The 24,935-nt window shown below is 40.8% G+C and overlaps 5 protein-coding genes across 5 annotated transcripts; 2 read left to right on the forward strand and 3 right to left on the reverse strand.

The window, feature by feature from the left end:
* The first annotated feature begins 1,845 nt into the window (after positions 1 to 1,845).
* On the forward strand, positions 1,846 to 4,166 carry LOC123728188 (gamma-crystallin M2). Its single transcript, XM_045699362.2, has 3 exons — positions 1,846 to 2,012; positions 2,476 to 2,718; positions 3,579 to 4,166. Exons 1-3 carry the CDS (start codon positions 2,004 to 2,006, stop codon positions 3,852 to 3,854), a joined length of 528 nt encoding a protein of 175 aa, XP_045555318.1. The 5' UTR covers positions 1,846 to 2,003; the 3' UTR covers positions 3,855 to 4,166.
* A 4,696-nt stretch (positions 4,167 to 8,862) lies between these two features.
* LOC123727892 (gamma-crystallin M2-like) lies at positions 8,863 to 9,972 on the forward strand. The gene is made up of 3 exons (XM_045698144.2): positions 8,863 to 8,984; positions 9,165 to 9,407; positions 9,641 to 9,972. The coding sequence occupies exons 1-3, from the start codon at positions 8,970 to 8,972 to the stop codon at positions 9,917 to 9,919; spliced, it is 537 nt and encodes a 178-aa protein (XP_045554100.1). The 5' UTR covers positions 8,863 to 8,969; the 3' UTR covers positions 9,920 to 9,972.
* Positions 9,973 to 11,108: 1,136 nt separating this feature from the next.
* On the reverse strand, positions 11,109 to 12,253 carry LOC123727893 (gamma-crystallin B). The gene is made up of 3 exons (XM_045698145.2): positions 12,183 to 12,253; positions 11,714 to 11,956; positions 11,109 to 11,450 (listed from the first exon to the last, which is right to left on the reverse strand). Exons 1-3 carry the CDS (start codon positions 12,189 to 12,191, stop codon positions 11,181 to 11,183), a joined length of 522 nt encoding a protein of 173 aa, XP_045554101.2. The 5' UTR covers positions 12,192 to 12,253; the 3' UTR covers positions 11,109 to 11,180.
* Positions 12,254 to 19,108: 6,855 nt separating this feature from the next.
* Positions 19,109 to 20,001, reverse strand: LOC106597011 (gamma-crystallin M3-like). The gene is made up of 3 exons (XM_014188248.3): positions 19,916 to 20,001; positions 19,580 to 19,819; positions 19,109 to 19,442 (listed from the first exon to the last, which is right to left on the reverse strand). The coding sequence occupies exons 1-3, from the start codon at positions 19,928 to 19,930 to the stop codon at positions 19,161 to 19,163; spliced, it is 537 nt and encodes a 178-aa protein (XP_014043723.1). The 5' UTR covers positions 19,931 to 20,001; the 3' UTR covers positions 19,109 to 19,160.
* A 2,915-nt stretch (positions 20,002 to 22,916) lies between these two features.
* LOC145861375 (gamma-crystallin M3-like) lies at positions 22,917 to 24,278 on the reverse strand. The gene is made up of 3 exons (XM_082963641.1): positions 24,208 to 24,278; positions 23,622 to 23,864; positions 22,917 to 23,261 (listed from the first exon to the last, which is right to left on the reverse strand). Exons 1-3 carry the CDS (start codon positions 24,217 to 24,219, stop codon positions 22,974 to 22,976), a joined length of 543 nt encoding a protein of 180 aa, XP_082819767.1. The 5' UTR covers positions 24,220 to 24,278; the 3' UTR covers positions 22,917 to 22,973.
* Between the last annotated feature and the right edge of the window lie 657 nt (positions 24,279 to 24,935).

Consider the following 24,935-nt stretch of genomic DNA (forward strand, 5'->3'; position numbering starts at 1 on the left):
TAAATTCACAGGCCACACTGTTGACCACCAGTCCTGTGACAGTATCTGATGCAGTAGAGGCTATATTATTATCATTATGTGTTGTTCCATAACAGATACTCCTATCCCCCATCATATATTGTTCCCCTGTCAGACACTCTTCCCCCAATAATACCATAAGCCTCATAAGCCTTTTTGTGGCTGCAGTAGCCTACTGTAGGATCAGGCATTTCCACAGGATAACCTGTTTGTAAATATTAACTGATTCTCCATTAGCTTACTCTCAATGACAATGTTCCATGTTCTATAGTCCATTCTATCCTCACAATGCATTAGATGTTATGATCAAGCTGTTTATACTCTGTTATAACAACTGTTATACCCTAAAACAATAACGTCATGGTTGGACGGAATCTGAGAGTGTCTGCTCCTTCCTATGTTCCATATTCTACTCCATATAGAGAAGCTTATCTCTAACAGGCCTCCATGTCATTTATAGAATGAATGTGTACCTGCAGATAGTCCTTTACTGTAGTGTTGTGATGGCCCTATACTATAGTATTGTGATGGTTCTATACTATAGTATTGTGATGGTCCTATACTATAGTATTGTGATGGTTCTATACTGTAGTGTTGTGATGGTTCTATACCGTAGTGACGGTCCAATAGCGTAGTGTTGTGATGGTTCTATACTGTAGTGTTGTGATGGTCCTATACTATAGTATTGTGATGGTCCTATACCGTAGTGTTGTGATGGTCCTATACTATAGTATTGTGATGGTCCTATACCGTAGTGTTGTGATGGTCCTATACTGTAGTGTTGTGATGGTCCTATACTATAGTATTGTGATGGTCCTATACCGTAGTGTTGTGATGGTCCTATACCGTAGTGTTGTGATGGTCCTATACCGTAGTGTTGTGATGGTTCTATACCGTAGTGTTGTGACGGTCCAATACCATAGTGTTGTGATGGTCCTATACTATAGTATTGTGATGGTCCTATACCGTAGTGTAGTGACGGTCCAATACCATAGTGTTGTGATGGTCCTATACCATAGTGTTGTGATGGTCCTATACCATAGTGTTGTGATGGTCCTATACCATAGTGTTGTGATGGTCCTATACTATAGTGATGTGATGGCCCTATACCATAGTGATGTGATGGTCCTATACTATAGTGATGTGATGGTCCTATACTATAGTATTGTGATGGTCCTATACCATAGTGTTGTGATGGTCCTATACTATAGTATTGTGATGGTCCTATACCATAGTGTTGTGATGGTCCTATACCATAGTGTTGTGATGGTCCTATACCATAGTGTTGTGATGGCCCTATACCATAGTGATGTGATGGTCCTATACTATAGTGATGTGATGGTCCTATACTATAGTATTGTGATGGTCCTATACCATAGTGTTGTGATGGTCCTATACTATAGTGATGTGATGGTCCTATACCATAGTGATGTGATGGTCCTATACCATAGTGTTGTGATGGTCCTATACCATAGTGTTGTGATGGTCCTTTACCATAGTGTTGTGATGGTCCTATACTATAGTGATGTGATGGTCCTATACCATAGTGTTGTGATGGTCCTATACTATAGCATTGTGATGGTCCTATACCATAGTGATGTGATGACTTTAAGAGAATGAATGTGGGCCTGCAGATACTGTAGCATTGTGATGATGCATTCCAAACAGTAAACATGTGTCCCTTTATTGTGGATTACTGGATAATAAAATGTATTTTGGTAGATGTACAGTATTAAAAGGGCCGTGGTCCACAGCACGTGGGTCAATAATGTGCAGGGCTAGGACATCTGCATTGATGAATCAGGGGTTTTATCTGTATGGACAGGATCAAGGCCTTGGCAGCATCTCAATGCCACTAAATCCCTGCTCATTAAAAGAACAAAACCTCTGATCCGGCAACCTTTGATTGAGTTTTATAAAAGAGGCTCGTGGCCCTCTGTCCTGGATATTACATTGAGGAAGAGTGCTCTAACAACAGCCCAGACATGAGTAAGGTAAGGCAGACCAGTTTTTCTCTAGCTAGTTGGCACTACTGTATACAGCTCTCTGGGTCTGTGTTTGTTTTCATGGACTTTAAACCTGATTTGGAAAGAAACTGGTTGATTGTTCAACACAGTAATGTCATAGTGCTGCCAAGAAAGATAATCCAGAGGTAAGTTTGATAGTGTTTGGTAATGAAAATGATCATTGATCGCTGTTTTACTGGTAGACAAGCTGTAGAATGCCAGCAGTGTATTAGCCTTTAACAGGAGACCTATAAACAGGAGACAAACTTACTTGTACGTAATTGTTGGTCCAGAGAAGGCAGTATATTTTGCCATTATAGAAATCATAGAAAATGTGTTTTTATATTAGGAAGTGTAATTTTATTTGAAATGCAGTAAAATGAAAGAAAAAAAAGTGTATGCCCTAACTGATGTTAACATTTCCCTCCGACCTTCGGCCCTGGCTGTGTAGATCACTTTCTACGAGGATAAAAACTTCCAGGGTCGCTCCTATGAGTGCGACACGGACTGCCCCGATGTGCACCCCCATTTCAGCCGCTGCAACTCCATCAAGGTAGATAGCGGCTGCTGGGTGCTGTACGAGAGGCCCAACTACGGAGGCTACCAGTATGTACTGACCAGGGGAGAGTACCCAGAGTACCAGCGCTGGATGGGATACAGCGACACCATTCGCTCCTGCCGTACCTTTTCTTATGTGAGTAGCCGGGATGTGAGAGAAGATGGGTTTTAATGTCTGGTTTGTTCATGGCTCAATCTGTATTGTAGTAATGCATTGTGGGGATTTATCAGTGTATACTTGTTCACTCAACTGGTGGTTTTAGGGCAGGTTGCCTTAACACAGATGAAGCCTAGTCGTGGACTAAAAAGCACTTTCAGTGGAGATTTTCCATTGATTTTTGTCCACGACTAAGCTTCATCTGTGTCCGGGAACCCGGCCCATAGTTTTATAAGCACAACACATGAGTCTGTGAATGGTTGGGAGATAACCAGACCACATAAAGGTCTGAAGGTACATGGCAAATAAAGCAACATGACTCTACGACTCGCCTAGAGGAGGAGAGTCGATGGTTGGATGGATGGAAGCCCATAAAATGTTAATCCCATAGACCCTTTGTATTAGGTTTCATATGACATAGTTATCTACCATGTATGTCATGTTAATGACATAATGCTGTTTCATGTTGTCTAGCCTCAGACTGGAGCCTCCCACCAACCAAAACAATACCTAATCAGCAGAATATCTCATCCAGATCATTCTGGGTTCATCTTGGGTTCCTTCAAGAGACATTTCTGAGATATTCTGGACATGTCCTAAACTACCTTTGTGACTGTCATGAACCTGGCCTATGTTAGCATACTGCAACCTCCCCAATTGCGATATCCACTTCTGACATCAAATGTGGTGTGTGGCTACTTTAGCATTTCTACTTACCCGTGTTAACCTAAGGTCCGCTGAAACATGTCAGATGTACTGGTTACCTGTGATTCCCCATGCCCCCCAAGTGACCTGTGTTTTGCCAGTGTTACCTCTCCTGTACCTCTCTGTCCGAGCAGGCCAGCGGCAGTCCCTACCGTATGAGAATCTACGAGAGGCCAGACTTCCAGGGACAGATGATGGAGTTCGGCGAGGACTGTGACTCCGTCCAGGAGCGCTTCCGTAGCCGTGACATCTACTCCGCCAACGTCATGGACGGCTACTGGACCCTCTACGAGCATCCCAACTACAGGGGGCGCCAGTACTTTATGAGGCCCGGCGAGTACAGGAAGTTCAGCGAATGGGGAGCCACCTGTGCCACAACCGGCTCCTTCCGTAGGATCACCGACTTTTAGACCCAACATCCTCTCCACTCTGACCAGTCAATAAAACGATTGTTTAAATAAGCTTGCTGTTGATATTTCCATTTCACTGTTTCTGATTAAGTGATTGATATTATTTGGTGACCTTTATGATATTTGGGGTCTGTGTTTGTGCCTTTAGCTTAAATGGAGGACAAACCTCAATATATTGAGCAAGAGGCACATGTTGTACATGTAGGTCTAAATAGAATGGAATATACTGCAAATAAGTGGATGTAAATATATATTTGAAATACACCTTAAAAATGTACCTGAATGGGCTGTTTTAATGGTGTATCTCTGTGTTGCACATTTAACATTAAAGTGTTGAATCATATGACATTAAGCAGACCATGTGCAGGATCAAGTTTCTAGCTTACTCACTCTACATGCTTCTTTGACACAGAGTCACTGGGCCAAAAAGGGTCACACAGTGGAAACTTACCTCCTCGTTGGCAAAGTTCCCAACCAGAAAAAGGTCCCAAAACAAAGCCCATAAAATAAGAAAACAGAGATCCTAAAGATATTTTCATACCTGCTAGTGTGAGATTCCACCTTATGCAATATAACAGAAATCCTATTGGTTACTAGGCCCTGTCAGTCAAAGTATATAGAAGCAAATATTAATGTCAGTAACGTAATAATAATATTCCAGGGACTTCAAGGTGTATAGACGGGCCTACATTGTCATTATGGATTTTTGTCAATAAAATTACACTTTTATAAGTCATGTTTAAGGACCACCTTAAAGTGCTATCAAAATTTGCTTAAAGTGCTGTCAGAAGTGAAAATATTGTAATTATGGTATGAATCATATTGTTACTAATAAGATTGTTCTATAATAAATCTAATATTTTCTATGTCTGGTTAGATCAGTTATGTATACTGAACAAAAATATAAATGCAACATGCAACAATTTTACTGGGTTACAGTTCATGTAAGGAAATTAGTACATTTAAATAAATTCATTAGGCCCTAGTCTATGGATTTCACATGACTGGGCAGGGGTGCAGCCATGGGTGTGCATTGGTGGGCATAGGCCCACCAACTTGGCAGCCAGGCCCACCCACTTGGGAGCCAGGACCAGCCAATCAGAATAAGTTTTTCCACACAAAAGTCCTTTATTACAGACAGAAATACTCCTCAGCATCTGTGGCATTGTGTTGTGTGACAAAATTTAACATTTTAAAGTGGCATTTTATTGTCCCCAGCATAAGGTGAGCCTGTGTAATGATCATGCTGTTTAATCAGCTTCTTGATGTCACACCTCAGGTGGATGGATAATCTTGGCAAATGAGAAATGCTCACTAACAGAGATGTAAACAAATTGGTGCACAACATTTGAGAGAAATAAGCTTTTGTGCATATGAAACATTTCTGGGATTTTTTATTTCAGCCCATGAAACATGGGACCAACACTTTACATGTTGTGTTTATATTTTTGTTCAGTGTATATGCATTTCTGAGTAGAAAAATATTGTACAAGCAAAACCTGTAACAATATCTGTTTGCAGAATACAAAATAGATCAAATCAAATATCAATAATCTGAATTAAACCAGACATTGTAGAAAAGGCCTACTACTAAAGTAAAATAAAGTGTCACCAAAGTGTAATACTTGATTATGTCAATAATGTAGTGTTATCACGATACCAGAATTTTGACTTTCAATACCGATACCAGGTTTAGTATCGCGATACTTGATACCAAAATGATGCCACAACAACAAAAAAGAGTTTCAACATGTCTACATGCCGTGTTGCATTATTCTAGTGTGTTAACGTCTGTGAAGCAGGATTATTCAGGGGATGCTCCAGAACCCTCAGCACCCCTACTTCCTGAGGTTATGCATGGTCAACTGTTCTGACCTGAACTCCTACTTCCTGAGGTTATGCATGGTCAACTGTTCTGACCTGTACCCCTACTTCCTGAGGTTATGCATGGTCAACTGTTCTGACCTGTACCCCTACTTCCTGAGGTTATGCATGGTCAACTGTTCTGACCTGAACCCCTACTTCCTGAGGTTATTCATGGTCAACTGTTCTGACCTGAACCCCTACTTCCTGAGGTTATGCATGGTCAACTGTTCTGACCTGAACTCCTACTTCCTGAGGTTATGCATGGTCGACTGTTCTGACCTGAACTCCTACTTCCTGAGGTTATGCATGGTCAACTGTTCTGACCTGTACCCCTACTTCCTGAGGTTATGCATGGTCAACTGTTCTGTCCTACTTCCTGAGGTTATGCATGGTCAACTGTTCTGACCTGTACTCCTACTTCCTGAGGTTATGCATGGTCAACTGTTCTGACCTGAACTCCTACTTCCTGAGGTTATGCATGGTCGACTGTTCTGACCTGAACTCCTACTTCCTGAGGTTATGCATGGTCAACTGTTCTGTCCTACTTCCTGAGGTTATGCATGGTCAACTGTTCTGACCTGTACTCCTACTTCCTGAGGTTATGCATGGTCAACTGTTCTGACCTGAACTCCTACTTCCTGAGGTTATGCATGGTCGACTGTTCTGACCTGTACTCCTACTTCCTGAGGTTATGCATGGTCAACTGTTCTGACCTGAACCCCTACTTCCTGAGGTTATGCATGGTCAACTGTTCTGACATGAACCCCTACTTCCTGAGGTTATGCATGGTCAACTGTTCTGACCTGAACCCCTACTTCCTGAGGTTATGCATGGTCAACTGTTCTGACCTGAACTCCTACTTCCTGAGGTTATGCATGGTCAACTGTTCTGACCTGAACCCCTACTTCCTGAGGTTATGCATGGTCAACTTTTCTGAGCTGTACCCCGACTTCCAGCGCTGCCAATCCATCAGGGTGGAGAGCAGCTGCTTGATGATCTACCACCGTCCCAGCTACATGGGCCACCAGTACTTCCTGAGGAGGGGAGAGTACTCCGACTACCGGCGTATGATGGGCATGAACGACTGTGTCAGGTCCTGCCGCATGATCCCCATGGTATGGTGTTTAATACCAGGATATGAATAGGCCTGTACACCGGTAATCTTATGCTATGGATTGGTAAATCTATAAAATGGTACTGGAGTGCGACAAGGTTCTTTTACTGAGCCATTATAGTTGACTATTTGTGTAAATGACCTACCTGACAATTGTAAATTCTAATCTACATCTAGTTAAATAATGTGTTGAACATCACTCAACAAGCTGCATTTATTCTGGCTATGTTGATGACATGTACAAATTGGGTTGAGTGACGTGACTTGGTCGTTCCTTACAGGACTGTGGCAGCTTCAGAATGTACGAACACAATGACACGGCCGGCTAGATGATGGAGATGGACGACGACTATCCCAACCGCATGAACCGCTTCCGCATGTCCGACTTCAACTCCTTTCAAACGTGATGGATGGCCACTGAATGATGTACGACCAACCCAACTACAGGGGCAGGCAGTCCTAGCTGAGGCCCGGCCAGTACCGTAGATACAGTGACTGGGGAGGCAGGATCGGTTCCATCAGGCGTCTCATGGACCTCTAATAAAAGATACCTTTTAATTAAGAAAAGGACTTTCAATAACAAACCAATCCTGATCAATCTTGGGTTGGCAGGTAGCCTAGTGGTTAGAGCGTTGGGTTAGTAACTGAAAGGTTGCTAGATCAAATCCCTGAGCTGACAAGGTAAAAATCAGTTGTTTTGCCCCTGAACAAGGCAGTTAACCCACTGTTTCTAGGCCGTCATTGTAAATAAGAATTGGTTCTTAACTGACTTGCCTAGTTAAATAAAAAAGTGTCTCCTGTATGCCTTTTTTCACACAATTAATAAATTGGTTAAATAAAACAATCAATTATTTATTATTCATTTATAGGGGACAATGCACATTAATCAACATCAATATTACAATAATGCAACATCCATGTAAAGGTGCCAGGGTTAGCCAAAAGCTAATTTGCACCTGTAGTCCCAGAGCAGCCAAGGACAATTACACAGTCACAATACACATACTTACTAAAACAATACAAAATACCAATACATTACATCCAATAATATATCATTCTAACGACAACAACAACACTATCATCAACTGTCGTCTTATATATGAGGAACCACAGATAACTCATGTTTAGAGGTTTGGGTAGATTTGAACCATCAGTTATCCTGATGTTCCCGATGGTTTTTCCTGGATGCTTGGCTACAGCTATCGTTAACTTTCTCAATTACACAACACTGACATGATGCTGTCTCTGTGACTGACTGGCATTCGAATGCGGGTCCCCCTGTGCACCACAAAGACTGTATTAGCCCACTGAGCCAAAGCCTTTAGTTTGGGGAGCTAACGCAAATCTTCAGGTCTCCGACAAGGTTACTCATCACGTAACCGTTCACTGACCGTCGGTATAACATTGACGTTCATTTTCAAATCCAGATCAGGATGAAAATGAAGTTTTTCCTCTCAAAGTGAATTACCACATTTTTTTACTTGCTTTTTTTTCTTGCTAATGACACCATGGCAATATTGTTGGCCATTATGTATGTAAACATGATATATGATTACATACATACATATTCATATAGACAGATATTTTGTTCGCCCACAAAACACAGATCTTTAAGTATAGAGCAGAACAATGAAAGTATGGGGCCAAACAACAGTTCATTACATAATTTACGGTAACGTCAGCGTTTTCAGAGTGCATGCCTACATCTAGAAATAAGAAACATATTCTCTGGCTCATTCTCACGGATTCAATCCCAGAAAGGCATTTTATAAGCTGATACATTTGCATAATTGTGCATAAAAGGACACAATTGAAATTGACGGTGTTTGTGAATTACAATGATATGCTAAATGTCTCGTTGAGTTGTTTTGCTGATGCTAAGCCCAGCAACGCACCGGATCTCCATTATACAGTAGTGTTTTCTGACAATAGTGATGAACATGTGAAAACTGGCCAACAACAATAACTTGTCACACAATAAGGCATGGCTACACATAAACAGATTTGTGTGCTAACTCCAGATCATGATTTGAATGACAATACTTTATGCTGCGCAATCACCCAGCTGCTTTTTATAAAAGGACAGAGGCACAGAAAGAGTGACCATTGACTGTCTATCTGCCCCTCACGCAACCATGACAATGGGAAAGGTAAGTCAGGCACCCACCTGCATTCATATTACTAGTTTTATAGTATAACTGAAAAAAAAACATAAAACATTTAGTTTTTGTCCACCATATAATGACCACAACATTGAAAAAAATACATCAGTTCAGTAGATGTAAGATACATGTTTTAATGCTTTAAAATGTCTACACTCCCCTTTGCAGATCATCTTCTATGAGGACAGGAATTTCCAGGGTCGGCACCATGAGTGCATGAGCGACTGTGCCGACCTGCACTCCTACTTCAACCGCTGCAACTCCATCAAGGTGGAGAGTGGCATGTTCATGGTCTACGAGAGGCCCAACTACACTGGCCACCAGTACTTCCTGAAGAGGGGAGAGTACAATGACAACCAGCGCATGATTGGCATCAACGACTGTATCAGGTCCTGCCGCATGATCCCCATGGTAAACCCAGTGTAGATGCCTCAAACACAGGGCTACGCTCATCACTAGGCCCATCTCACATTACAATGTGTTTTTATAGAAGAGCACCAATTAAATCTTCTTGAACTTAGTAAAGGTGTTCCTCAAGGCTCCGTTTTGGCCCCACCTATTTTGCTATATGTCTTGTAAATAATTTACCTCTAATTTGTAGTAATGTAAAAACCCAATATGACCTCTATTTCCTCGTCCTGTAGCACCGCGGCTCCTACAGGATGAGGCTGTACGATCGCCCCGACATGAGTGGCCAGATGCAGGAGCTGAACGACGACTGTCCCAATGTCCAGGACCGCTTCCGCATGTCCGACATCAACTCCTGCAACGTGATGGACGGCCATTGGCTCATGTACGACCAGCCCAACTACAAGGGCAGACAGTACTACCTGAAGCCTGGCGAGTACCGCAGACCCAGCGACTGGGGTGGCCTGAGCCCCAGGATCGGATCCCTCAGACGAATCTCTGACTCCAACAACTAAAAGTTCTATGTCCTATGTCTGTTCTCAATAAAGCTTCATGTTCAACCAAACAATATGTGTCTCCAAACAGTGAACACTTGTGTAGGTTTAGATGCACTATTGTAAAGTGGTTGTTCCACTGGATATTATAAGGTGAATGCACCAATTTGTAAGTCGCTCTGGATAAGAGCGTCTGCTAAATGACTTAAATGTTAAATGTAAATGTAGGTGCTTCTAGAACCATCCACAGAACACAGAGGGATTTGTATTCAATATTTAGTATTACAGTATCATGCACTTTAACGGCATTGTATAACAATAAATGTATGCATATGCATGGTAGAGTACGCTGGTGGGAGAAGCTATAGGAGGACGGGCTCATCATAATGGCTGGAATGGAATCAATAGAACGGCATTAAACACATTGTTTCCATGTGTTGGATGTGTTTGATACCATTCCAATGATTCCATTCAAGCCATTACAACATGGAAGACGGTTCAAAAATACAACGTTAACATCATCAGATTCACCTTTTCATGTTGCAATGTTGCAACATAATCAATTTCCTTTCTGTAACTCAAGTTCTTCAATCAACAGTGCTGACAATGAGTTGCCCAGACGTTTCCCTATTGTATCATGAATGAATATTAGCAAATTCTGCTGAGTACAGATGTAGGATCTTAATTTGAGACAGTTTGCTACAGCAGGAAAATAATCCTGCAGCAACAGGAAATGTGAATTATTATGTGTATTATAATGAATGGACATTTTTGTAGGGGTTGATACATTTTTTGTAAGGGAAAATCACGTCTGAAATGTCAAAGTGGAAATGACAAACTTCAGAAGCCTTTTTTTAATGCATTGCAGGAAAGTTCGCCAGAAACAGGGTGATTAAATTAGGATCCTACATCTGTAACACATTACACAAATGTGAGTGGAAAGCAAAATATGTAGGGTCTTCATTTCATATTATTCTCAAATTGTCATGAACAGCCTGTTCATGACAATAACCAATAAATAGCAATATTTGATGTGAGGTATTTACGGTACACACATGGTCTGTTCTAGGTTGATTCACTCCGGTAATATGGGTAATATGGGAGTTAATTCATGGTAAAACATTTTAAAAGTTCAACCAACCTAACAGATAAGTTTGCATATTCCTTCTTTCTCTGTGGTTTAAAATACAAAAGGCAGGAAAAAAGGCTCTAATGTGTGGATGGATTTATTTCAAAATGATTTCCCATTGGTCATTGATTCAACAGTCATACATTCAGCTTCTTACATAGCAATACGTCTGACGGAGCCCACCCTGGCGCTCATGCTTCCCCAGTCGTTGTATATCCTGTACTCTCCCGGGGTCAGCAGGTACTGGCGCCCCCTGTAGTTGGGGTGCTCATACAAAAGCCAGGAGCCCTCCATCACATTGCAAGAGTAGATGTCATTGTAATGGAAGCGCTCGTGGAGGTTGGGGCAGTCGTCCGTCAACTCCGTCATCTGTCCTCCGAACTCGGAGCGCTCGAAGATTCTCATACGGTGAGATCCCTGGTGCTGTTGATACAGAGAGCAATGTTATTGGGATGATACTCATGTGTAGCCTATCTCAGAAAAATATGTGGTAGACTATGTCAAACCTCAGAGTCAGTGGAGGCTGGTGGAGGGAGAAATGGGTAGGATAGTGAGCCAGCAGTTGATTTTGTGTAGTTTTGGGATCAAACTACAAAGGTCCAAAATTCCCTGTAATACTTTAGAATCCCTCCAATACTTCAGAGTTAACGGGATCTCTTTAACCTCTTCCTTAATCCGTCTCTTACCTGGGGGATCATGCGGCAGGACCTGACGCAGTCATTGAAGCCCATCCAACGCTGGTAGTCGGAGAACTCGCCTTCCTTCAGGAAGTACTGATAGCCCATGTAGCTGGGCCTCTCGTACACCATCCAGTTGCCGCTCTCCACCTTGATGGAGTTGCAGCGGCTGAAGTGGGCATGGAGGTCAGAGCATTCTCCACCGCACTCATAAGAGTGACCCTGGAAGTTTCTGTCTTCGTAGAAAATTATCTAAAAACAGATCAATTGAGGTGTTTTATTGTGTAAGACCAGATCTTTTCCCCAGCAGTAAGCCCCAAGATTTTGAATTATTTTGAAATATTGTACAGACTAAAATTCCTGATCAGAGGCACACATTACCTTTAATGAATCTCATCCCCTTTTATTGATTTTGGTAGAATAATCTATAGAGGAATGCAGAGGCACAACATATGCATAGCATAAAAACCAGCCTTACCTTTCCCATTGTGAAGGTTAACTTTGGTCTCACTGGCACTCAGCACGGGTTGGGAGGTGCGTCCTCTCTTTATAATCCATGGACAAACGGCAGTATTGTCATGTAAATAGTTTGACTTTTAACACGTCAGCGGGTTTTTTTCCGCAAGAATGCTGTGAACACTGCAATGTATTTTTATCTTAGGTGGTCAACAAAGTAAGCGTTTTTCCTTTTCAACAAAGGCTTATTTTATTTAGGATGATTGTAATTATAAAATGTCTTGTAGATGAGTGATCATCTCTTGACGATTACAACTATGTTGTTTTAGACTAGATTGTGATTTGATTGTGATACATTAACACCTATATTTCTATATGAAGAAATTAAACTGGTGTAGAAATGGCAGACCAATCTGAGTAATACAAGTGTCCAGTTTTGTGTACCAACCCAAGTTAAAACATTATAGTAGTGAAAATGATGTTTTCCTGTATGTACCCCATCACATTTCATAAAAAACAAAGTGCACAGTACATTTGGAGGGGGAGTTCTTTATTGAACTATTAAAAATTGAAACATCTCTATGTCACCAATCTTCCTCTTGGCTCTCTGAAGGGAAAACTTGATGGCATGGATTTAACATAAAAACACTGTAAAACATATAATTGAATAACTCATCCAATGTCAAGTCATCACATTTTTTTTATATATTCAATGTGCCTTGTGTTACTTACTCAGTTCTACATTGTGACGTTTTGATAAAACCAAGAAAACATAATACTCTAATTTAATGCTATAATTCAAGGCTGTTCAATTCTGGTCCTGGAGGGCCAAAACACTTCTGGTTTTCATCCTCTACTTCTAATCAGGGACTGATTTAGACCTGGGACACCAGGTGAGTGCAAATTAACTACCAGGTAGAAACAAAAAACAGAAGTGGTTTGGCCACACTAATTTAATATGTACAATATCTCTGTTTCTGTAATCATATTTTGCAATGAATCACATGGCAATGGCCATACTACCCACAATTCTGCTTTAAATGGTGTCCCTGCTACATAAAATGTTAATCTCAGAAAAATGGAGGTATCAAAATAGTTGAAGCATTTGTACATACGTGAGGAATGCCACTGCAAGGCCGGTTAGGGTAAGCAGTAGCTGGTGTTGGCCAAACAACAGCCCTTGCAGATCTGGGTCAGAGAGGTAAAGTAAAAAAACAGCCCTTGGAGATCTGGGTCAGAGAGGTAAAGTAAACAACAGCCCTTGCAGATCTGGGTCAGAGAGTTAAAGTAAACAACAGCCCTTGCAGATCTGGGTCAGAGAGGTAAAGTAAACAACAGCCCTTGCAGATCTGGGTCAGAGAGTTAAAGTAAACAACAGCCCTTGCAGATCTGGGTCAGAGAGGTAAAGTAAACAACAGCCCTTGCAGATCTGGGTCAGAGGTCAAGTAAACATTGACCAAAACATCAGCTCTATCACTGTTTTCCCTGCAGAGATGACAACTTTGTCAGGTAAGATCAAGCTGTATGCAGAGCCAATACTTCTCTAACTATTACAATTGAACTGTTGTCTGTATCCATTATCTATCTAATCTACATGTTGTACTTAGAGTCATTACAAACCCGCTCCCATGGGGATGTTTGTGTTCATTTAGTGTTGCAGTGGACCTTTTATACGTTGCGTATTTACAGTTGAGCCACCCTTCATTTCTATGGGGTCAGCATAATAAACTCTCTGTCTCTTTCTGCTTTTGTTGGCTTCAAATCCTCCTACTGTGAGATGTTCTATAGGCTTAATCCCTCAAAGGTTTTAATACTAGTATGTGTCTTAACAAAGAAAATAAAGTGAAGCTACTAATCGATGGGGACATACTAGTACGTGTCTAAACAAAGAAAATATAAGTAACAAACAAGTTTATGTGTTTATAAGTCACAAGCAACATTCTTTATAACAAAATGGTGGATTTGAAGCTTTATTAGGTTTTTTAACCACTTTGTAACCTCATATTCATTATCTTCAGCACCATACCAATCAGTGGAGGCTCCTCAGAGGAGGAAGGGGAGGACTATCTTCCTCAGTGAATTTCATAAAAATATATATTTTTAAACATTTAAAAAGTTATCCTTTTTATATAAAACTATAATAAATATAATCATGTCACCAAATAATTTATTAAAACACACTCTGTAGAGGCACAGCGGTCTAAGGCACTGCAGTGCTTGAGGAGTCACTGGGTTCGATCCCGAACTGTGTCGCAGCCGGCCATGACTGGGAGACTCATGAGGCGACGCACAACTGGCCCAGCGTCGTCCGGGTTAAGGGAGGGTTTGGCCAGCTGGGATGGCCTTGTCCCATCGCGCATGTACGCTGACACGGTTTCCAGTTGTACAGTGTTTCCTCCGACACATTGGTGCGGCTGGCTTCCGGGTTAAGTGAGCAGTGTGTCAAGAAGCAGTGGAGCTTGGCAGGGTCGTGTTCCAGAGGACGCATGGCTCTCAACCTTCACTTCTCCCAAGTCCATACGGGAGTTGCAGCGATGGGACAAGACTGTAACTATCAATTGGATATCACAAAATTGGGGAGAAAAAGGGTTAAAAATAAAATAATACAAATAAAGTAAATAAACTCAACACACTCTGTAGGGTAGCACCACGGTGTAGCCGGAGGACAGCTAGCTTCTGTCCTCCCCTGAGTACATTGACATCAATACAAAACCTAGGAGTCTCATGGTCCTCACCCCCTTCCATAGACTTACACAGTAATTATGACAACTTCCCGGGGGACGTCCTCCAACCTATCAGAGCTCTTTCAGCATGAAATAACATGTTGTCCACCCAATCAAAGGATCAGAGAATAATCTAGTATTGAAAGCATAAGCTACAGCTATCTAGCAATGTAGTGCATAAAATGTGGTCTGTATTTGACTCAAAGAGAGAGAAAGACAACAGTTGAACAGTTTTGAACAAATTAATTTCTTCCAAAATGAAGGAGAAGCAAGAGAGAGATAGAGAAAGATGATCATTTTCTTCACTTTTAGTTCCACTTAGCTAGCAAATGCAGCTAGCTAGTTTAGTCTACTCAAACACCCTGCTCAAACAGAGGTATGCTATGTTACTGTAGCTAGCTGGCTATGACTATCCAACACAACTACTCCAAGTCAAGGCAAGCTTCTGCTTTTAAGTGCTAAACTGCTTACACTGTAACGTTACTGCATGATTGTAGCGGCTTTACCAGCGTGTTAGTTCTATAGCTATGTTGACTATGATGTTACTTTAGCTAGCTAATATTGTGACAATGATGTAGGCTGTGTGTAGTGGTTATCATATGGTTTGGCTTGGAAAGTTATTCTTCGCCTGGTCACATACAGCTGATGTGTTGTGCATTGTAGTCCGGAAGCGAAGGGAAAAGGTGAGAGGAGGAGAGCGCATAGATGCGAGAAGGAATAGAACGTGGCTGCTATGAAAGCGAACTGTGTTTACACGTGATCAGTGGTGAATTAATTGTACCGATTCTGTTGAAAAATGGGGATAAACATACCTGAATTTGTCCAATAGAAACTCTTGTTTGCAACTGTGGGACGAATGACTACACCCTATATCAGCTAGATGCAGGCAAGTGTGATGGCTTCAAAGTATGTTCGGTGTGAACACACAAAAGAGATTGACTGCCAAAACTCTGTTCATAGGTGCTAAGTACTCTTGGCAAGCAAACGTCTGACAATCTTACTGGTGTGTGGAATCAACTGGGAACTCATTTAGTTTTAATTATGACTCCTGATGACATCATAGAGAGTAATTTTCTTAGGACCTTTTTTTCTCCATATTTTTGACTACAGGACATGTAGATATTGGTATCAGTGGCGGTCAGTGCAGTTTAAGATGAAGGAGGCCGATATTTTTTTTCATGAGCATGGCCTTATTTCTATTACAGCATATTGGATGACTGTCCTTCATATTCCATTCTGCCAGTTCAATGTAACAGTGATAGATTTAGGCTACTACATGATACTTGAATTTTCCCTGTAGCCATCATGCGGTTGCTACAACCTAGCCTATGAATTAAAGTTTACAGTCTTGTTAAAATACTCCTAACTAGAAGGTAACAGTAGTGTTGCATTCTTCAGCTTAGTTTGACAATGCTAGTCCCTATGTATTTTGTTTTGTAGGGATCCAATGTTAGCTAACTAGCTAGCTGCGCTAATGTTGCTATTGTTGTAGAATGCCCTTGGTGACCCTTGCCAGATGGCCAAAGCTAAATAACTAGCTAGCAAGATGACAAAGAAACAATTTAATTCACTCTCCATAATCCCATGCTGCCAGTGCCATTTATTTTTGTTAGCTAAACCTTTAGCATGTAATTCGCTAGCTAGCACAATATTATTTTTCCTTTTTGTTGTTACTCCTCTCGGCTCCCCCACTTTGTGCTCTCTGATTGGCTCAAAGTCAAGTTGTCGGCCACTGAGGAGCGTTGTGATTCTACAAGTAGAAATGGCATGTTCGTCGGTATGCAGCAGGTACGTTTTTTGTTCTAGAAAGAGAAGGGACAGCCTCCTACTATGAGTACCTAGCAGCAGTCTATCAACAGTCAAATTCTAAATGTGTTTCATTCTTTAGGGAGAAGGTGTTTGCCTTCTCTCAGCGTCATCGCAAAACTCATATATTTTTTCAAAATACATCTCTTGATGAACAAGTTTAATGATTTCTAAATAACAAAACTACAAAATTAACTAACAGACAGAACCTAATGTTTATTTTGGTTGGAATATTATGGGACATTGGAGCTAACATCCCCTGGCCATTTGAAAACATGCACGGCTGGAATTTAGGCCTTGCGCCATTTCAATAAGAAACTGGCCTGGCTCTATGAGGCTTTTTGGGACCTGCAGGCCTCCGTACACTTCCATGCCAAACTATTAATGAGGAAGGGACCAACTAGTGGCGTCAACTAGTAGAGTTTTGGTTAACTCAGAAAAAGGCCCACAGACCTAGTACAAATGATTTCTAATTGTAAATAAATAATAGATATGTTTTGTTATCACATACACCAGATAGGTGCAGGAAAACGGGGTCTTTTATAGGGTCAGCCATAGTAGTACGGCAGCCCTGGAGCAAATTAGGGTTAAAAGCCTTACTTGTTGGCTCAGGTACTCAAACCAGCAACCATTTGGTTACCAGCCCAACGATCTAACCACTAGGCTACCAATGACCTCTGTGTAGAAGAGTTTTCAATGTTATGAGAGGAAGTTGATTTTAGAGTAACTTGAAGTATTTATTTTTGTTATAGATTGCAAGCATATTTTCTTGGGAATAGATTGTATGTAACATTATTTTGTATTCAAATATTAAAATTACCTATAACATTGAATCAATTAATTTGAGATGGATGTGTCATGACTGGCCTGTTCGGATCAGGTTACCATGGACCACACTCCTACAAGAGACATCTCTCACACCCACCAGAGGGGGAGAGATCGAGAGGTATGGAGGTGGGGGGTTTTATGACATCTCACGCCCATTGTAAATCTTAAGGCAGCAGACAAAATCCCTTTGTCCTCTCAGTATGGAGGAATAGAAAGTATGACGGGCCTATGGAGAACCTACCTCAGAACAGTAACATGCAATAAACAGACTTTGGAACAATATGTTTCGTCAGCCAAAATGGTAGTAATGACGATAGATGGAATATGAAAATGAATGTCATTTTTGTTATGTTAAAAGTTAAATGACGATGTTATAACGAAAACATTGTAACTTGAAGAGTTTTCACAATATGTACCTGATGTTTGCATACTGTACATTGTGTGGAAAATGTCCAGATCAAGTAAAATGTTTTTGTAAAGAGGAAATGTGAAGTTAGTTGTCTAAATTGTATCTGAGTAAAATCCCGACCTTGCCTCGTAACTAGTTATGCCCTAAAGGCGGAAAGGCCAATTTCTGACCCAAGGGTATAAAGCATGTGAGTTAAGAATTAACATATCAGACTAGGTGACCACGAACTGCAGCCAAGGTCCAATTAGTTGTAACCCCAAAACGTAACACGAGGTTGAAGAAGACAAAGGAACGTCTTAATCTATGCTACGGATGAGTAGCTGTGTCTAAGAGGGTGAATTCAAGCAGGACCACCCGGTTACCACTCTCCAAGGAATCGTGTGTCTACACTGCTTTCATTCCTACACTGGAGCCCTGAGTTACACAGCTGACCGTACTCAGAAGACCCCCTTTCAGAACAAGGGTGAGGAAACAGACCATGAAGAGAAAGGACACTGACATTGTGTGGACAATTAGAGAAATACACCCGATAACAACAGAAGTGTCGCCCTCAGAGGAGAATTCGGAACTCGGTCCACAAGGAGATACACTTCGACACATAATTACATCATTATATTCTGACCAATAAGAGCGGCAGTTCGGGTTAAGGTTAGGGTTAAACTAAGCATAGTTTACAAATGTACCCAAGTGTGCCTTTCTCTCGTACCCTCTCTCTTTCTCTCTCTTTTGAAATCCCCATTTTGTGTAACATGTGTGATATTGTGTTGGCCCGCTAGGGACCCGTTTCATTGTACTAGGTTCTAATCAATAGCCTAGACTGTGTGTATGTGTATCTTATATTATATTTTTAGCTTGTTAGTAAATAAATAATCAACTCAATTGGTGTGGTACGGACCTTTTTAGTGGGACTCGGGTTTGTGCAGATTCCCGGATTATGCGAAGTTCAGGACGTTCAGACTGTAGAGGAAATTAATTAATTAGCGACTGTTGTAAAATCGATATTCTGATATTCTTTGAGTTAATTTGGGAAATAGAAACTCAATAAAACCAAACTTTCCCATGGTGCCCCAGGTTAATGACTTAATAATTACCTGATTCATTTAATCACGTAATTATAAACAATTAATCATTCATTGAACAGCAGTCGTCACATTAATCAATCCAACGTCACGTCATGACAGATGCTTTTATACAAGCCTTTATTATAAACCTAATATTCACATCAAACAGTGAATTAACAAGAATCCATGATACGCCTCATAGACTGCCATCTCATGTTGCCCATGCTTCCTCCCATGTTGCTGAAGTTTCTGTACTCTCCAGGCCTCAGGTACATCTGCCTGCCTCTGTAGTTGGGCTGCTCATACATGAGCCAGTGGCCGTCCATCACATTGCAGGACTGGCAGTCGGACATGCGGTAACGGTCCATCATGTTCTCACAGTCGTCCATCATCTCGTGCATCTGGCCTCCGAAGTTTTCCCTCTCGTAGATCCTCATCCTGAACTGGCCGCTGTGCTGTAATGGAAAACCACAACAACCAAAGCCATTAGAATTTTTTTTAATTATAAAATGTTATTCCAATTATAACTATTTTATCCAATCGAAACTACTATCAGTGATTACAGAAACATATTAATTAGTTGTTTATTTACCATGGGGATGTTTCGGCAGGACCTAATGCAGTCAGACATGCCCATACGCTGGTAGTCACCATACTCTCCTCTCCTCGCAAAGTACTGGTTTCCCTGGAAGTTGGAGCGGTCGTACACCATGAAGCAGCCGCTCTCCACCCTGCAGGAGTTGCACCTGCTCAGGTAGGAGGTCAACTCAGGGCAGTCTGAGCTGGTCTCATAGGAACGGCCCTGGAAGTTCCTGTCCTCGTAGAAGATGATCTGGAGGTCAAAAGAAACAACAATATTGACTCCAAACAGTAATACGACAAGTTCAAAATTCAAGTTCAACTGCAATTTTGAAAGTTGTTGGTGTACCTTTCCCTTGGTCATGGTGACTCTTGTTTGGGTAGCCTACAGATATACGGTGATACTTGGCCTGAAGATGTATAGCTTATTCTCCGTCCTTGGGTACTTTTATACCTGGCTTAACATCAAAAGAACCCCCAGCTCCATTGTGAAAAGTCCTGAGTTGGCATAATGGCATAGGGGCCCCTTTACACAATGGTTTCCAGCTAAATCCTTTATTACTCCCCATTGTGTGCATTTGTGAGGTGGGGTCCATTTTTGGATTGTTGCTGTTTGGATGACAGAGAGAAAAAAAGAAAATTCTCTGGTCCAATTATGATCATTTACCTCAAAGGGCACCCATCTACTGTATAATATTATTATAATAACATAACATTATGCACATCATAATGAGTGAGTGATATGAGAGAGCAAACGTCTTGTTATGAGAGGCTGGTAATGTATAGTACTGTACATTGCCTCTCAATTTAACGCACTGACATGTCCTGTCAGAGAAATCACTGAAAACAATAATTGATCTTTAGATGTTCAGTGATAAGTGATTGATTGACTGGGATTATGTTTTTCATTTCAAAGTGAAAACAAGCTAAATCAACATATTTCCTGTAAATTATTACACGAGTACTGTACAGGTAGACAACGTTATGGCTGGCTTTTGTTTTCAGTGAATCTTTAGTTCCCTGAGAATCTCTAGTTCCCTGAGTGAAATGGAAAACCAATTTGCAGTCTTGAACTTTGATTGGAAATCAGTTCAGTTGATACTTTAATTCTGAACAGAAATGTATTTATACATACAAATTGGTCAAAAATGACCAATAGTCAAACAAAACTGAATTTGTTGCAAGAAATGAAGCTATTATATATCAGTACTTGGTGTAGTGGTCTATATAGACTTCATGCCTATTTCTGCATCAGCCCACTTCGTCCTTGTTGCCAAACAGCCTGGAGTTAGTCCATTATCCATTGTCTGTTGTCTTACCAATGAACAGTGTGGGTGGCCTCCTCCTGACTTAACCTCAAAACCCCTCGCAGCCATAGTCCATTCCCGTTTCACATACTCTGATTTGGACTCACACTCCAACCGTTCTGTGCTCCAATTTGCATGCTCAGAGCACGGTAGTATGCATATTGAGAAATACCCATTGTCGTCACTGTCACATACTGTAGTTAATCCATTTGAATCTGACCTTGCTATTGAATCTGACCTTACTATTGCACCTGACCTTGCTATTGATCCACCGTGCATTTAAAGGAACTACAACTTGTAAGGCTTTGTAAAGGCTTTGTTAGCAATGAGATGCTATATAAATATAGTAAAAGGGTTATGCCACATTCGTCAAAATACCAGATGGAATGTCCATTAACCTTACCCTTAATTTAGTACCACATTTTTTTAAATTGTATTTAACTAGGCAAGTCAGTTAAGAACCAATTCTTATTTACAATGACTGCCTCCCCTGTCCAAACCCTAACAACGCTGGGCCAATTGCGCGCCGCCCTATTGGACTCTCAAACAAGGCCGGGTGTGAAACAACCTGGAGTCGAACCAGGGTCTGTAGTGACGCCTTTAGCACTGAAATGCAGTGCCTCAGACTGCTGCGCCACTCGGGAGCTTATGAATCATTTGGGAAGCACTTGTGTAGTTCTTATAAAGGCTATGAATGCCCTATACAAATTGTAGTTTGTTTAAAGTGTGTGTTTCTTTTATCCAAATTTGATGTCAAGCAACAGTAAGTTAGTGTTTTAGGCAAGGTGAGCTTGTTATTCTCCTCAGGATCCACTTTCCTTCTTCCTGGACATGCCTCACTTCCTGATTATGCCAGATATGTACTATTCCTTTAGTCACCGTATTCAAGTCACCCCCATTGATTGAAATAATTTAGATTTGATTAAGTGATCTGACTGACATTTGAAAATGTGTTTATTAAATAAAAAAATAGGTTATTGTTTTGGAAGACGTCATGCATTATAGTAATGTATTGTAAGAAAGCTATAACTACTTATGATAAATTATTATATCTTATAGTGAGTATTATAAGGCACTATAAATGTATTATAAGGCATTACTAAGGCACTTATAAGGAGTTATGTATGCCTCATGGAAATTATTACACATATTCTATTTGATGAGTTTGTGGTTTGTATTATGGTAATGTTACAGTTTTGGAGGATGGAAGTGGGAAGTGGTTTGATAAATAAGGCATGCCACTGTGTAGTGTGAAGGGTTGTGACAAGTTGTCACTAGTTCTTAAGAGTTGAATTTGTGAGTGTGAAATGTCCTTATTTTATTATAGCAGCAACATGCTTGATTATGTCTGAGTAAGGGCAGTATGATGTGCTGAGCTGAGCTTTCAAAGCTGAAGCTCCTCAAAGCTGAAGCTCCTCAAAGCTGAAGTTCCTCAAAGCTGAAGCTCCTCAAAGTAAACAAAACAATTGATCACTTGAGCACTTGTCTGATTTCCATGCTTCATCTTTTTAGTTAATTAGAGGACCTTCCTTGCCTTTTACAAAAAAGTGGTGTAGTCTTATTTCGATCCTCATTTGGCGTAGTCAGTAGGATTCCGATGTTAAGAGCTTATCATGTCTAAAACACCCATACACAAGGCAGTGTCAAGAATAGGCTAGAGGTTTTTTAAGATTACATTTTAGTCATTTAGCAGACACTCTTATCCAGAGCGACTTATAGTAGTGAATGCATACATTTCTTACATTTATTTTGTACTGGCCCCCCCGTGGGAATCGAACCCACAACCCTGGCATTGCACACACCATGCTCTACCAACTGAGCCACAGGGAAGACTAAATATAAGGATTATAGAATTTGGGGAAAAAGGGACATTTTTGTTTACATTGTGTTTACATACATTACAGCTGATATTAGTGTTTATAGTGGTTGCAGTATAATAGTTGCTTATAGTGGCTTTTTAGTGGTTAGAGTATTATATTGATATAACAGTAATTTACAGTGCAGTGGTTTGTGGAAATAAGGTAAGAAAATCGCTGCAAAAAATGAAGGTTTAAAATGTTTATTAAAAAGTCGTTGCACTCTTTAATAAAGACAGCACATTTAAAAGGCAGCATCGCCGCTGATGCGCCTCATGGACTGGAACCTCATTTCATCATTTCCCATTCCCATCTCTCTTGTGTTCCTGTACTCTCCAGGCCTCAGGTAGGTCTGCATGCCTCTGAATTGGGGCTGCTCGTACATGACCCAGTGGCCGTTCATCACGTTGCAGGACTGCATCTCGGGCATATGGTAACGCTCCTGGATAGAGTCACAGTCGTCCATCACCTCGTGCATCTGGCCTCCGAAGTTCTCCTTCTCGTAGATCCTCATCCTGAACTGGCCCATGTGCTATTGGAAAGAAAATAACACATTTCACGCATCTATTAACTGAATAGGATGAGCTTGGTTGATAGGATGGCATACAATGCAATATGCCACAATCTAAAATGAATGAAAAAGATAAGCACCATACGGTATAATTGTTATCTTTTTCATTCATTTGCAGATGAGGCATATAGCTGGATCTACACAACCGATGGCATGGGATGTGTTTTTATGTTGACTTTAGATTACATTTGAGGTGTGAAAACATTAGACAGTCTTCGATTTTGGAGTGTAAGATAGTTTTATGGCATCGATGATTGTGGTCATTGTGGTGTGGTTGTGAATAGTTGTGGTCTGTTGTGCTCTGTCTGCAGAACTGCTTACCTGGGGGATCATACGACAAGACCTGATGCAGTCGTTGAAGCCCATCATGTGCTGGTACTCAGGGTACTCTCCCCTCCTCAGGAAGTACTGGTGGCCCATGTAGTTGGGCCGGTCGTACACCATGAACATGCCACTCTCCACCCTGCACGAGTTGCACCTGTTCAGGTGAGAGGAGAGCTCGGAGCAGTCGCTGCTGCACTCATAGGAGCAGCCCTGGAAGTTCTTGTCCTCGTAGAAGATGATCTGGAGAAAGAGAAAGTATGCGTTGAAGGTCTAAACATCATGACGTGAAACCAATTGATTTTGATGTGCAAAAGTCATACATTCTATCCCGTTCAGAAATGATTCTACATAATAATTTTAATGTGTCTGACAAAATCAAACAATGCAACCATGATTATAATTATAAGTCATTATAAGTAATCTGTAGTTATCATAGTGTTCTGAATCTAAAAACACACACATCAAGGATATATTTCCCATTGGAAATGGGCTCTGATGCATCCTAGATTCATAGTTCCAATGCCAGGTGACGTACAGTTCAGCACTGTGCACAGACTTTGATCACAGCCCCACATTACAGTACCTTTCCGTTCATGGTCACAGTTATTTGATTTCTGTTGTTCTCCCTACTGGCGTGCTGCCTTTTATGCTTGATGTAGCTCCAGAAGAATCTACCGCCCAATTGTATAAAACGCTGAGTCAGCTGAGCAACACTGTACTGTACTCTACATCAACGCAACGCTCACGGCAAAGAGTTATCATTTAGTGCTCTGTAAGGTAAAAGGGTTTAGATTAGGTCCGATTCCTTTTAGATGTATTGTATAGTCTCTTTTAAATAGACTGTGAAGGGTGAATAAACTATTTATGGATTTTAATTTAGCTTCAACAATACATTTGTGTAAATGATGTGCTCATAATTAACCATTTGGGGGAAACACTTCATTTTTTTATTTTAATTGTAATTTAACCTTTATTTAACTTTATAGGCTATGTTCATGCCTATTTCATTTGCATTAGGAATAGGTTTGTGCAGTGCACACAAGAAACCTCCACTCAAAAATGATATTTTGGTATTCCCCTATTGATTACAGTCCCGAAATGTTTTGCATGTCAGCAGTCAAGTTTACAAGATATTGGACTTTCAAGAAGTACAGTGTCACCAGCCACATCATCATGATGCAAACTGTGGACTATTGAACAAAAAAACCAAAAGATAGTTGATTTTACCTTTAAGTGGTTGGTAAGGTGTAGGTAAAGGTGTACCTTACAATTTATATTGCATATCGCATAGTATCAAAATAGTATTAAAAA

The sequence above is a fragment of the Salmo salar genome, chromosome 17 (genome assembly GCF_965601325.2).
Source record: "Salmo salar chromosome 17, fSalSal1, whole genome shotgun sequence".
NCBI classification, from domain to species: domain Eukaryota; kingdom Metazoa; phylum Chordata; class Actinopteri; order Salmoniformes; family Salmonidae; genus Salmo; species Salmo salar.